Here is a 12236-nt window from a genome sequence, read left to right on the forward strand (position 1 = left end):
AGACAAACAGCCGGGGTAAACCACCTCCACTGAAAGGTTATCTCAAACTCTTCTAACTACTTGTTGGACATATTTAAAACATGTGAGAGCTGGACTTGATTATGATATGACAAAAAAACTGGGATTGTTTAGTGGATTTCAACAGATTAAACTCAATGTAAAGGAAACGTTAAGTTGATTATTCAAGAGATTCTGTGATTTAAACACTATAAGGTCACAACACTGGACAAAGACATGTAAAAGGGCTCCAACATGGAGCAGCAATGGAAGAGTTTGTGGTTGTTTGTGTCTCTTCGTGTTAGTTTTGTGTCTTTGTGGTAGTTTTGCCTGTCTTTATCATCATTTTCTGTCTTTTTTTATCCGCTTTGTGTCTCCCACTGGTTGTTTTTTGTCTTTTTTTTTGGTTGTTTTGTGCCTCTGTGGTTATTTGTTTCTCTTTGTAGTTATTGTGTGTCTTTGCTGTAATTTCTTTTCTTTTTTTGTGGTAGTTTTTTTTGTGTTTTTATGGTGTTTGCTTGTCTTTGTAGTAATTCCCCACCTCTTTGTGGTTGTTTTTTTGTCTCTTTGTGGTTGTTTTGCATGTCTTTGTGGTAGTTTCGTGTCTCTGTGGTTACTTGTTCTCTTTTTAGTTGTGTTGTGTGGCTTTGTGGTTGTTTTTGTGTCTTTGTTGTTATTTGTGTCTGTTTTACGTCTTTGAGGTAGTTTTGTATCTCTTTGTTGTCATTTTCTGTCTCTTTTTAAGTCACTTTGTGGTGGTTTTGTCTCTTTTTGTGATAGTTTGTCATGTGTTTGTGGTTGTGTTGAGTCTTTTTGTGGTTGTTTGGTTTATCTTTGGAGTTATTTTCTGTTTTTTTGTCGTCACTTTGTGGTGGTTTTGCATCTTGTTGTGTTGTTTGGCTTGTCTTTTTTGTGTCTCTCTGTGGTAGATTTGTGTGTCTTATTGGTTGTCTTGTGTCTTTTTGTGATTGTTTTGTATGTCTTTAGTAATTTTCTGTCTCTTCGTAGTAGTTTAGCTTCTCTTTGTAGTGTAATTTAACTTTTTTGTCTCTTTGTGGTTGTTTTGCATCTCTTTGTGGTTGTTAACTCAGACAGAGGGTCTGACCTGGTAACCCCCTGAACCCTTCGACCCCTGAACCTGTTCCCTGTTGGCCCTGTTCAATAATCCATCTATGTAATATGAACGATCAAATTCAAAATTTCTTAAAATTAAAGCTAAGATCTGAAAGGATACACATTTTGATACTAATGATGGGTTAATGATCATTTACTCTGATCACTAATGTGAGAAGGTGGTTAAAATAATGTCTTCTCTGTCTTTATTTCAGAGTTGTAAGAATAGTTAGATTTATAAATGGTTGTAGGAGGTGAGATGGATTCCAATGTAACGGAGCCGGAGAGCTTCTGGGTATGAAACGCTCCTTTTTTATTCCATGTAAATCACGTCCATTAGATCCTGAACGGTCTGTGACATCTCATCTCATCTCATCTGCATCAGAGGAAATCACTCTCCATCTAAAAACAAAATGTTTGAGTCATTGGACATGATTTAACAACATCCAACTGATATTAAACGCTTATTGGCTTTCTTTAAACATGAGTCTGCAGCCAGTTAGCATAGCTTAGCATAAAGACTGGAAACAGATGGAAACAGCTAGCCTGGCTCTGTGCAGCACTTCTTAATCTCACTGATTAATATTTTGTACCATGTTTGTTTAATTTGCACAGACTGAACTGAAGAGTAATAACAATAAGTTCATACTTTACGAGAAGTTCTGTGCAGGCTAGCTGTTTCCCTTTGTTTCCAGTCTTTGTGCTAAGCTATGCTAACATGCACCTGGTAGAAATCTGACATTAAACTTCCAGCCAGAAAGCGAATAAGCGTATTTCCGAGATAATATTTAGTGCAAGCAATAACAAAGATATATTCTCTTGTTTTATTTTATCGATTCTGCATATTAAATATAACAATTTTGCAGGATATCCTTCAAGAGATGGACCCGGTGTGGACCACCACCGTGCTGCTGGTGCCGTGTGTCGTCGTGCTCACAGCTGGATTCTTCTACCTGTACGGGGTGATTATGGGTCTGCTGACCAAAACATCTGTACGCAACAAAGTGGTGGTTATAACGGACGCTCTGTCTGAGTTGGGAAAAGGTAAAGAGCTTTAAAAATGAGAGATTTCTCTGCAGAGTGTGAACATTCTGGCCCTCCATTTTATTTGAAGTCCTTTTTTAAAAAAAAGAAGATCTTTTGCAGAATGTGCAGGTGTTTTCCACAAGGGTGGAGCGAGGCTGATCCTTTGCGGGAAGAGCTGGGAGAAACTAGAAGAACTGGCTGATGATTTATCAAATGCCTCCGACCCGACACTGGTGAGTTTACCAGCTCTGAAACCAGGAGAGATGACTAAAATACATAACAAGTAGAGGTGCAGAAGTCTTATCTTGTCTTGTCTTATGTAGTGGAGTCATTTCACAGTGTGGTATTAGTACATTTACTTAAGTAAGAGATCTGAATACTTTTTCCACCACTGAGTAGAATGAATAACAGATTCAAGAGAAAGTGGGTATGAAACTAAACCAAATTGTTGTTGTTTGTGTTTGCAGCAATATTTTTAAACCAAAAATTTAACACACATTTGCAGGAATGACATTTTATATATTATAGATATAGATATTTTGTTTCAAAACTAAATTTGGTTATCATTGCTTATATTTAGGATGAAACTTGAAAAGTAACAGCTGACACATATACGTGGTGGATTAGAAATAGGGTTGCAAAATTCTGTGAATTTTCAAAGTTGGAAGCGTTCCATGGGAATTAACAGGAATTTATAGAAATAAACAGGAATAAAGTTAAGGTTAAACTTTATTGTCTCCAAAGGGACATTTGGCTTGGGCACAGTGCATTGTTGCTTCATAAAAACATGACAACACACAACACAAAAGAAACATTACATTACATTACATTACATTGATAAGAACCTGCGAAGCATTAACATGGTACTACTTCACAATTGGAAAAGGACATTACTGACACTGTGGTACTTAGTAATCTGTACATTTAAGTGCTGTTATGTCTTTTTAAATTGATATATTTTAAATGAAGTGCATGTGCTAAAGTGCTAGAATGTTCATTGCACATTGCTCTATTGCACAAAGATTAAAGATAAAGTTCTTAGTGCTTATGTGATCACATATTTATTGCACATTGCTCTATTGCACAATATTCAGCAATAACAAAATAAATATAATTTAACTTAATTTTTTAATGTAAAAAACATACATGTTTTTTTTTTTACCAATGAAATAATAGATTGTTCAATAAAATAATCAAAACTTGATAAAGTTCTAGTTATAAAAAAAATCTGTTGAAATGTTTTTCATTTCTGCTTATGACAAAACAAAAATGTTTATATTTATGTTTGGATATGATACAGTTTGTTTAAATTACCCAAAATTTCCAGTTAATTCCCATAAATTTCCATAATTCCCCTGAAAAGTTTCAGATTTGGAATATTTCCAAAATTCCCCAGTTTAACTTCCCATGAAAAGTTTCTGGAAATTGACCGGAAACTGTCCACCCCTTTGCAAGCCTAAGAAGCATTAAGAAGCATGAAATGGATCAAGTAAAGTACCTGAGAACTTGAGAAAACGTCCTCCTCATCATTTTCTCTCAGACTTTTCCGTCTAAACTGGTCCTGCTGGACTTCGGGGACATGGACAGCATGCCGGAGGTGATCTCAGAGATCCTGGAGTGTTACGGCTGCCTGGACATCATCATCCTGAACAGCAGCATGAAGGTGCGAGCTCCGGTGCAGAGCGTCTCTCTGGAGATGGACAAGCTGCTGATGGACAACAACTACTTCGGACCGGCCACACTGGCCAAAGGTGGAAACTCTGGAGACACATTTCAGTCTGTTAAAGAGGGAAAAGGTTGTTTTTTATTGTGGTGAAACTGTTCTGCCTCAGGTCTGCTGCCCTCCATGATCTCCAGGAGAACCGGACACCTGCTGCTGGTCAACAGCATCCAGGGCAAGCTGGCTGTGCCGTTCCGCACCGCCTGTGAGTTCACAGTTTAAAGAGGGAAATACTTGGACATTTCTAATTATTATTTGAGGTTCTACTGTAGAGAAAGCTCATGTTAACACTCTGGTTCTTTGGTATGAGTACTGCATACTGAATAATTTACATAAAGAAGACAAAAGACCTGCTGGTTCATACAAAGATCACATTTTTAGCCACAATTTAGCCATAATTTCAAGATGTTTTCTGGAAATAAACATGTAATTTAGCACTTATTATAGAGAAAAAGTAAATAAAAGCATTATTTAACCTCAATGAAATATTCATTTATTTATTTTTAACTCCATACATCTTTAATTAGATTTTTAAAGGGAAATTATTGAATACTTTTGACATTTTTTCTATAATTAATAGCTATTTATAAAGATATTCTGAGTAGATTTGATAAGAAAAAAATATGAAATAAAAGAACTGTTGAAAATAAAAATACAAATAAAGTTACTAGAATAAAAATACACATAGACGATGTACAGTTTTTGGTCAAAATATATAAAATAAATGTGAATCTAAATGTTAAATGTATGCTTTCTGATGATTTAATGGTGGATGAGATTAATGATTATATTTTAGGCAGTAAAATTTATTTTTATGCAATCATTTTTTAATGATTTCATACAAAGACCACATTTTTAGTAATGTCTTACCTTTGAATTGTAACTTTAACTTTAAATCTAGTGTCATAAGTTTTTCATCATAAAACACATTTCCAATACATTTCCGATATTTGAAAAGACGTGAGTGTTTTCACTGTTACTTTAACAGGAATCTTGAATCTTGAAACTGTGTTTTACTTTGTGTATTTCTGCAGACGCAGCCTCCAAACATGCCGTTCAGGCATTCTTTGACTGTCTGAGAGCTGAAGTGGAGGAGTATGGCATCTCCGTCAGCACCATCAACCACACCTTCATCAGCCGCTCTGCGTCTGAAAACACAGAGACGACCTCCAAATCCATCTGGTCACGTGAGTACAGATACAGGAAACAAGGTCAAACCACAGAAAGAAAACTACAACATATTCCTGGTCCCCTGATGATGGCGATCTACTCAATATTTATGTGATTTAAATAGAGACACTACAGGTGAATTGGGTAGTTGTTGTTTTTTTTCTTAGAGAGCTCACCATGAAGCTTCCCCAGTTTGTTATTTACATTAAGCCGATATTTTTTTGCATTACAAGTTTTATTGAGATTTTATGTTTAGATATGCAAATGGGAACTCATTAAATATGTGCTAATTTGGATATATTTCCAGGACATAAATCTGAACTTTGGATAAAGTAAATTTCAAAGTTATGATTTTATTTTGCTGATTTAATCTGATGATTATTAAATTCAAAGTTTTTTACTGAAGGAAATCTCATTTTATCATTTTATGTCATGTTTTTAGGAATGAAATGTTCTATAAATCAGTATGAATGCTATATAGGTAAACTCTTCTGTAGAAACCTTCAGAACATAGATAGGAATAAAAATGGTCAGTTTGGTGCCTGTAAGTGGAGCTGAAGTTTTAATTTTGAGAAAACAGACTTTTTCCATTCAAAAGGTTTTTATACCTTGTGAATGGAAATTACTCATTTAAGAGAAAACATTAAATCTAATTTACAGCAACAACAATATAGAACATGTTAAACACATCATTTTCTACAGGGGATTTAGAGCTTTCTAACGATGTCTGTGATGATGAAGTTCAGAGGATGCTCATGGCACTCCACGCACTGAAATAAGTTGTGTTATGGGAGAAAAATAGCCCAAGCGGTTATTTCGTCTCTCTGTTCTTTACAGTTCTGTACACAAAGAAACCTCGCGGCGTTTCTCCGGACGAGGCGGCGGCGGAGATCGTGAAGACTTTAAGCAACAAGAAGAAGGAGGTGGTGATGGCTCCTTCGCTCCCGAAGGTGGCGCTCTACGCCAGGTCCTTCTTCCCCAACGTGTTCTTCGCTGTGATGGCAGCGGGAGTGAAGAACGCAGCGGTGGCTGAGACCATGTAGAGCTGCAGCTGTGCAGCATTTTCATCCAAACAGAACATCTAAAATAATGTTAATTATCTGTTTGAGCTACAGTTAAGATGTGAATCCCCACATTTAATTTAAAACAACCTGAATGTAGTCTCTTTAATGTACTAACAGTAATATCGTCTTAAACCTGAGCTAACGTCAAATTAAATGTTTTTGTTTGCCTTTCATTTAAATGCCCACCAATAACATCCTGATATCCAAAGGACGCTTCGTATGTACATTTATATGTAGATTCTCCACAGTTTCTCAACAAATTGGTTTTCTGTATATTTTACAGGTGATGATGCATGAAATGATCATCAGGGTGCAGAATTCACATAAAAATTCTTTATTAAAAGAAAATGTTGTATTTGATCATGTGTTTGTGCATTAAGAATACAAATAAAATATTTATGTGTAGCCATATAAAATGTATTTTCTTTAAAAAATAATATTTTTTTATTTTAGTTATAACTTAATTTCTTTAAATCATAATACAAATTATTTGATTTTATTATATTTAATATATTATTACATTTAATTTATTTTATTATTTATTTGAGTATTAATCAGTAAAATACAGTCATATTTTTTTTACAACATCAGGACCACACACTTATTTTACTGCTCCATAATTTAAAAAATATTTTCAGGAAATAAACATGCAATTTAGCACTTATTATAGAGAAAATGATATCCTTGCTTTTAAAGAAAAGCAGTAATTAACTCAATTAAATATTCAATGATTATTATTAATTTTTTAATGCCCCATATCTCTTAAATTGTAGATAAATTCACATTTTCACATATCCAGATGACCAAAACACTTACTTAGTTATGCAGTTAATTAGAATTTTTTTAAGGGTAATTATTGAATACTATTGATATTGTCTCTATAATTAATATGAAATCATAAAGATCTTCCTAGAAGATTTGACAAAAAACGTTTGGAAATTAAAAACTGTTAACTAAACTAAACTAAAAACGTTACTAGAATAAATTACACTTAGACACTGTACAGTTTTGGGAACTGTAAAATATATAAAAAATAATTTGTGAACCTAAATGTTAAATGTAGCTATATTTTCTCATCCTAAATGGTGGCTCAGATTAATGATTAAATTAAGGGCTGTATTATTATTATTTTTAAATAATACAATAATAATTTTACCCCTGTTTGTTATGTACAGTAGAGGTCAAAGGAAGGTCATGAAGAAGTTAATAATTATCTTGTGTTCATGTGGCGCCTTCTAGCGGTCAGTCTGTATAATTACCACTACATGCTGCTCAGTTATACGGTATTACGTGTCTTTTTTCGGGTTTAAATGGCCTTTAAGATATTTTCCAGACTCACCGCGTTAAACCTCCGTCTGAAGTCTCCTCCGGCCGCCTTCAGAGCGCTGAGCTCCGGCTGCAGTTTAACGGTGGAACACGACCGACAGAACCGGCGCTTCACCGTCGCTCCGGGCAGCGGGGCGGGTAAGTAGACACAGCCGGAGGTGGACGCTCCGGAGCCGGGGTGATCCTGTAAGAGAGACCGGCTTCTAATCGCGGCCTGTTAGAAAATATACACAAACCTGTGCGCTTGATTGATTTACTGTTAAAATAAACAATTGTTTCTTCAAATATGCATTAATTGATTTTTAATCAAATATCGACTTGCGAAAATATCGCATTTTTTTAAGAGAACACGCATCCAAACTTCATTAAAAAATTAAGGAAGTTAAGGTGGCTTTGTCGAAGGCCAAATATTACACAACCGATATGAATGACTTGTACTTTCTGGGATTTGTTTCAATCTGCCAAACAGTTCGGCATACATGTTATGAGCAAAAGTTACATATTTTAGTACATTTTTGGCTAGTTTGCCGCAGTAGCGTAGTAGAAGCAGGCAAGCACTGGCCACTTAAATAAAGGTATTTCTGGAGGGAGTTTGGTGTTGTTCAAAGTTTCTATAAAGTGGTTAATTTAAGTCTGTCGGGGGCCTCATGCATAATTTAATTTCCACCCAATGTCCCTAACCCCATTATAATTAAATAAAAGATGTGGTAAATGGCTCACCCATAAGAAAACACCAGTTAATTCAATACATATTTGAATAAATCTAAATAAACTGTTGATTTTACATGTTTAATTAACTAATTTTGGGGTCCCTTGTTGTCTGTGATTCCCTATGGAGCTGTGTTATGATTAATAGGAAATTTGGTGTAAAGTCCTCCTTGTCCTCTGTCCACAGGTGACCCCGACAGTGCGGTGCTGCACTACAAATTCACCGGAGAGAAGGAAGTGGATCTAATATCAACCTTCGTACCAGAGACATTCAGGGGTCAAGGTGTTGCTGCTCTGCTGTCACAGGTTGTATGAAGAACTTATTCATGCATCAGTGTTTTTTACAAAAACAAGCTGTATCTAATGTATTTAATGTCCCTTTTTACAGGCTGCCATGGACTTCTTGGTTGAAGAAAACCTCAAGGCTCATATTTCCTGTTGGTACATAAAGAAATACATCGAGGAACATCCACAACAACAACAATATAAAGAACTTGTCATCACTTGACTGCAGCCTGTATGTCCAATACAGCCTGAGATACTACCTCTAATCATATACAACCTCATGCACATTATTGTACAGTTATGTAATTATGTACATTATTGTACAGTTATATGGAGGCCAAATGAAAATGTGCCATACTTGATCTGAAGCATCTAAACGTCACATAATATTAAACATAAAAAGGCCTTAAACACATTAAAGTAAGGCACTGTGTAATTCATATATATTTTTTTATATTTAATTAATCTTAATTATGAGTATATTTACTGAAAATACCCTCAGATAAATTCTGGATTTGTAGATGAAGATTTTTTTTTTAATTTTTTATTTATTTTTGTCTGTTATATTTTCTCACAAAATAGTTATATTTATTAATTATTAAAGATTGAGGAAAATACATGTTTGATGATGTCTGCACAGTAAAATAAATGAATAAAAATCTTTCTAAAATGTATTTGTTTAAAATAAAATGTGGTCTCGTCTTTGACCATCATTGATATCAGGAGGATGGATTTGTTGTTTATTGGGTTGTTTAATGTATAAGAGTTAATCGCCAATCACAGGTATGTTAATAAATGCAAAAAGAACTAAAGATAAAATAATAAATGGGAAGGCAAAGAAATAGAGGAATTAAAACAAGTAAATAAGTATTCCTATGTAAATAAAACATTTAAAATCGGTTTGTTTTTTAAAAGGCAACAAAAAATGCAAAAAAAAGTCTCATAATTTAATAGCATTTTAAAATAATTGAACCTCTACATTTATTTTTTTTATGTTGTTGGTACATGAGTTGGCACATTCTTATTTATTTACTATTTTTTTAAATTTTCTTTTTAATTTTGGCAGCTTCCATTTTCCATCCTTCATTCTCGCCACCTAATGAGATTAGGAAGAACAACAATTAAAACACGCGACACAGATTTTAATTCAGTTTTCTAGAGCTTTCCTCAGTTGAAAATATTTTATTTGATCTAGAAATACAAACAATCTTTCCAAAGTTGGTCATAATATCATATATTTTCATTCCAACAGATGTCACTCTTACTCCATCACGGACACAGAGAGTCTTATTGTGGTAAATTACTGTCAATGTGATTTATAGCTCAATTAAGAAAATGTTAAACCTTTGTTACACGAATAAAAACTCATTAAAAAGCAACAGCAGCTGTTTTAAAGAGAGGTGAGAAGATTTAAAAGTGAATCAGTGACAAAACTAAAGCATAAAAATGGTTAAAATCCCAGACATGCAGGCATTTTATTTAATATGTGGTGCACCATCATAAAAACAGGTTTTTAACAGTATTTCTGCAGCATGTTAGCAGACGTCCTTGCACACTTATGTGTCTTTGTAGTAATTCAAAGTTTCTTTGAGGTTTTTGTTTTTTTACCTTGTGTCTTATAGTCATTTTGCATTATTTTGTGTTTCTTTGTAGTGGTTTTACATCTTTTTGTGTGTCTTTGTGGTAGTGTTATGCGTCTTTGTGGCTTTGCTATTTTTGTTTGTCTTTCTGGTAATATTGTGCATCTTTATAGGTGTATTTGTGGTATTTTTGTGCATCATTGTGGTTGTTATGGGTTTCTTTGTAGTTTTGTGTCTTTGAGTGTGTTTTTATAGTAGAATTGTGCATTGTTTGTGGTTGTTTGCAGTCTTTTTGTGGTTGTTTTGTGTCTATGTGGTCATCTGTGTGTACCTTTCAAGGGACTGCAGATTTAATAATAATATACTTTTGCATACTCATGCAGGCATTTTATTTAATATGTGGTGCACCATCATAAAAAAAGAAGCTTTTTAACAGTTTTTCTGCAGCATGTTAGCAGCCGTCCTTGCACATTTGCAGTTTCAAGTGTCTTTGAGGTTGATTTTTACCTTGTGTCTTTTTAGTCATTTTGCATTATTAAGTGTGTCTTTGTGGTAGTTTGATGGATCTTTAAGGTTGTTTTGCTTGGCCAGTATGAGTCTTTGTGGTTGTTTTGTCTTTTTTGCGTTTTTTTCTTTTTGGTGAGATTATTTTGTGTTTCTTTGTAGTGTTGTGCATCTTTCTGGCTGTTTTGCTTCTTTTTGTGCTATTTTTGTGTGTCTTTTTGGTAATATTGTGCTTCTGTCTAGTCATTTTGTGGTAGTTTTGTGCATCATTGTGGTTGTTTACAGTCTTTTTGTGGTTTTGTGTCTTTGTGGTCATCTGTGTGTACCTTTCAAAGGATTGCAGATTTTATTATAATACTTTTGCATGTATTTGTGGTCATTTCATGTTCTTTTGTGGTATCTATGAGTCTTTAAGGTTGTTTTTTGCCTTTGAAATAGTTTTGTTTACATTTTTAAAGCATAAAAATGGTTAAAATCCCAAATGTCCAGTCATTTTGTTAAATATGGTGCACCATCATAAAAAAGGAGCTCTAACAGTGTTTGTGCAGCGAGTCTGCAGACGTCCTTACATATGCACACGCTGTAAATCTTCCTGCCAAGTAGAGATCGTCGATACAGCGACGAGCTGATCCTCTGAGCACCATACGAGCTGAACGCAGACTTCATCAGCTCGTCCATCTGCTCCCAATAACAGTCGTGATTTAATGCTCGCAGTGTGATCGGCTCCAGACACACAAAAGATACTTTAATAATCTCTCTGCTCAGATGAGTTATGGTAATACATGGATGGATTATGAGACAATGAGTAAAAGGCCTCCCAGCCCTCCAGCAGACAGGAGCAGGACTCAAAGAGACACAAAACAGCTGCAGCTGCATCGTTTGATTCTTTTTTTCGGTTGTTTTGTGCGTCTTTGTGGTCATCGTTCTGTTTTTACCTGCCCAGGGTCTACAGATCTAAATTAGCTTATAGCTAAATCTGCCATAAATCCTCTTCTCTCATACTGAGACATTATCAATGTTCTTTGGTGCAGGATCCCTGTTTAACTACTATTTTTGTTCTTGCATTTTGTATCTTTTAGTGGTAGTTTTCTGCATCTTTGTGGTTGTTTTGCATCTTTGAGATTTTTTGTGCATCCCTGTGGTAGTTTTAAGTATCTTTGTTTTTTGCCTTTGGGATAATTTACATTTGCTTTTTTTGTGTCTTTGTGGTAGTCTTATGTATCTTTACTATTGTTTTACATAATTTTTTATGATATTTTTTGTGTCATGGACAGCTTTATGTTTGTGTTTCTCTCTTTTTGGTTGTATTTCTGTGTTTTGTGTGTATCTTTATAGTTGTTTTGCGTCTTTTTATTGTACTTTTGTGGCTGTTTTGCTTCTTTTTGTGCATCTTTTTTGGTAGTATTGTACATATTTTTTTGTCATTTTGTGTGTATTTGTAGTTTTGTGTCATCAATGTTATTTAAGTGTATCGTTGTGGTTGTTTTCTGTCTTGGTAGCTGTCTTTTAAGCATATTTTCTGTGTCCTTGCGGTAGTTTTGTGTCTTTTTGTGTTTTTCTTTTGGGTGCCTGTGGCCTTTTTGAGTGTTTTTGTCGTGTTCTAGATCTTGTGGTCATTTTGCATCTTTTAGGTGTTTTGTGTCTCTTTGTTGTAGTATGTAGTTTTGAATTACTTGGTTTAATGACTTTCCAACACAAAATGTTAACAGTCCCTGTGTCCAACAGGGCCATTCAGTAATCCAT

General features: G+C 34.5%; 2 protein-coding genes across 2 annotated transcripts; both read left to right on the forward strand.

The window, feature by feature from the left end:
* The first annotated feature begins 1811 nt into the window (after positions 1 to 1811).
* On the forward strand, positions 1812 to 6470 carry dhrs7ca (dehydrogenase/reductase (SDR family) member 7Ca). Its single transcript, XM_059348500.1, has 6 exons — positions 1812 to 2154; positions 2257 to 2369; positions 3677 to 3887; positions 3969 to 4061; positions 4891 to 5043; positions 5864 to 6470. Exons 1-6 carry the CDS (start codon positions 1992 to 1994, stop codon positions 6067 to 6069), a joined length of 939 nt encoding a protein of 312 aa, XP_059204483.1. The 5' UTR covers positions 1812 to 1991; the 3' UTR covers positions 6070 to 6470.
* An 868-nt stretch (positions 6471 to 7338) lies between these two features.
* Positions 7339 to 9134, forward strand: LOC131983647 (protein NATD1-like). The gene is made up of 3 exons (XM_059348411.1): positions 7339 to 7554; positions 8312 to 8430; positions 8513 to 9134. Exons 1-3 carry the CDS (start codon positions 7401 to 7403, stop codon positions 8630 to 8632), a joined length of 393 nt encoding a protein of 130 aa, XP_059204394.1. The 5' UTR covers positions 7339 to 7400; the 3' UTR covers positions 8633 to 9134.
* The last annotated feature ends 3102 nt before the right edge of the window (positions 9135 to 12236 follow it).

Source organism: Centropristis striata, chromosome 13, assembly GCF_030273125.1.
Source record: "Centropristis striata isolate RG_2023a ecotype Rhode Island chromosome 13, C.striata_1.0, whole genome shotgun sequence".
Taxonomy (NCBI): domain Eukaryota; kingdom Metazoa; phylum Chordata; class Actinopteri; order Perciformes; family Serranidae; genus Centropristis; species Centropristis striata.

Coding starts and splice junctions, on each gene's coding strand:
- dhrs7ca (XM_059348500.1), top strand. CDS start 1,992: ATGGACCCGGTGTGGACCACCACCGTGCTGCTGGTGCCGTGTGTCGTC. Junction 2,155..2,256: donor TCTGTCTGAGTTGGGAAAAG/GTAAAGAGCTTT, acceptor GATCTTTTGCAG/AATGTGCAGGTGTTTTCCAC. Junction 5,044..5,863: donor CTCCAAATCCATCTGGTCAC/GTGAGTACAGAT, acceptor TGTTCTTTACAG/TTCTGTACACAAAGAAACCT.
- LOC131983647 (XM_059348411.1), top strand. CDS start 7,401: ATGGCCTTTAAGATATTTTCCAGACTCACCGCGTTAAACCTCCGTCTG. Junction 7,555..8,311: donor CGCTCCGGGCAGCGGGGCGG/GTAAGTAGACAC, acceptor CTCTGTCCACAG/GTGACCCCGACAGTGCGGTG. Junction 8,431..8,512: donor TTGCTGCTCTGCTGTCACAG/GTTGTATGAAGA, acceptor CCCTTTTTACAG/GCTGCCATGGACTTCTTGGT.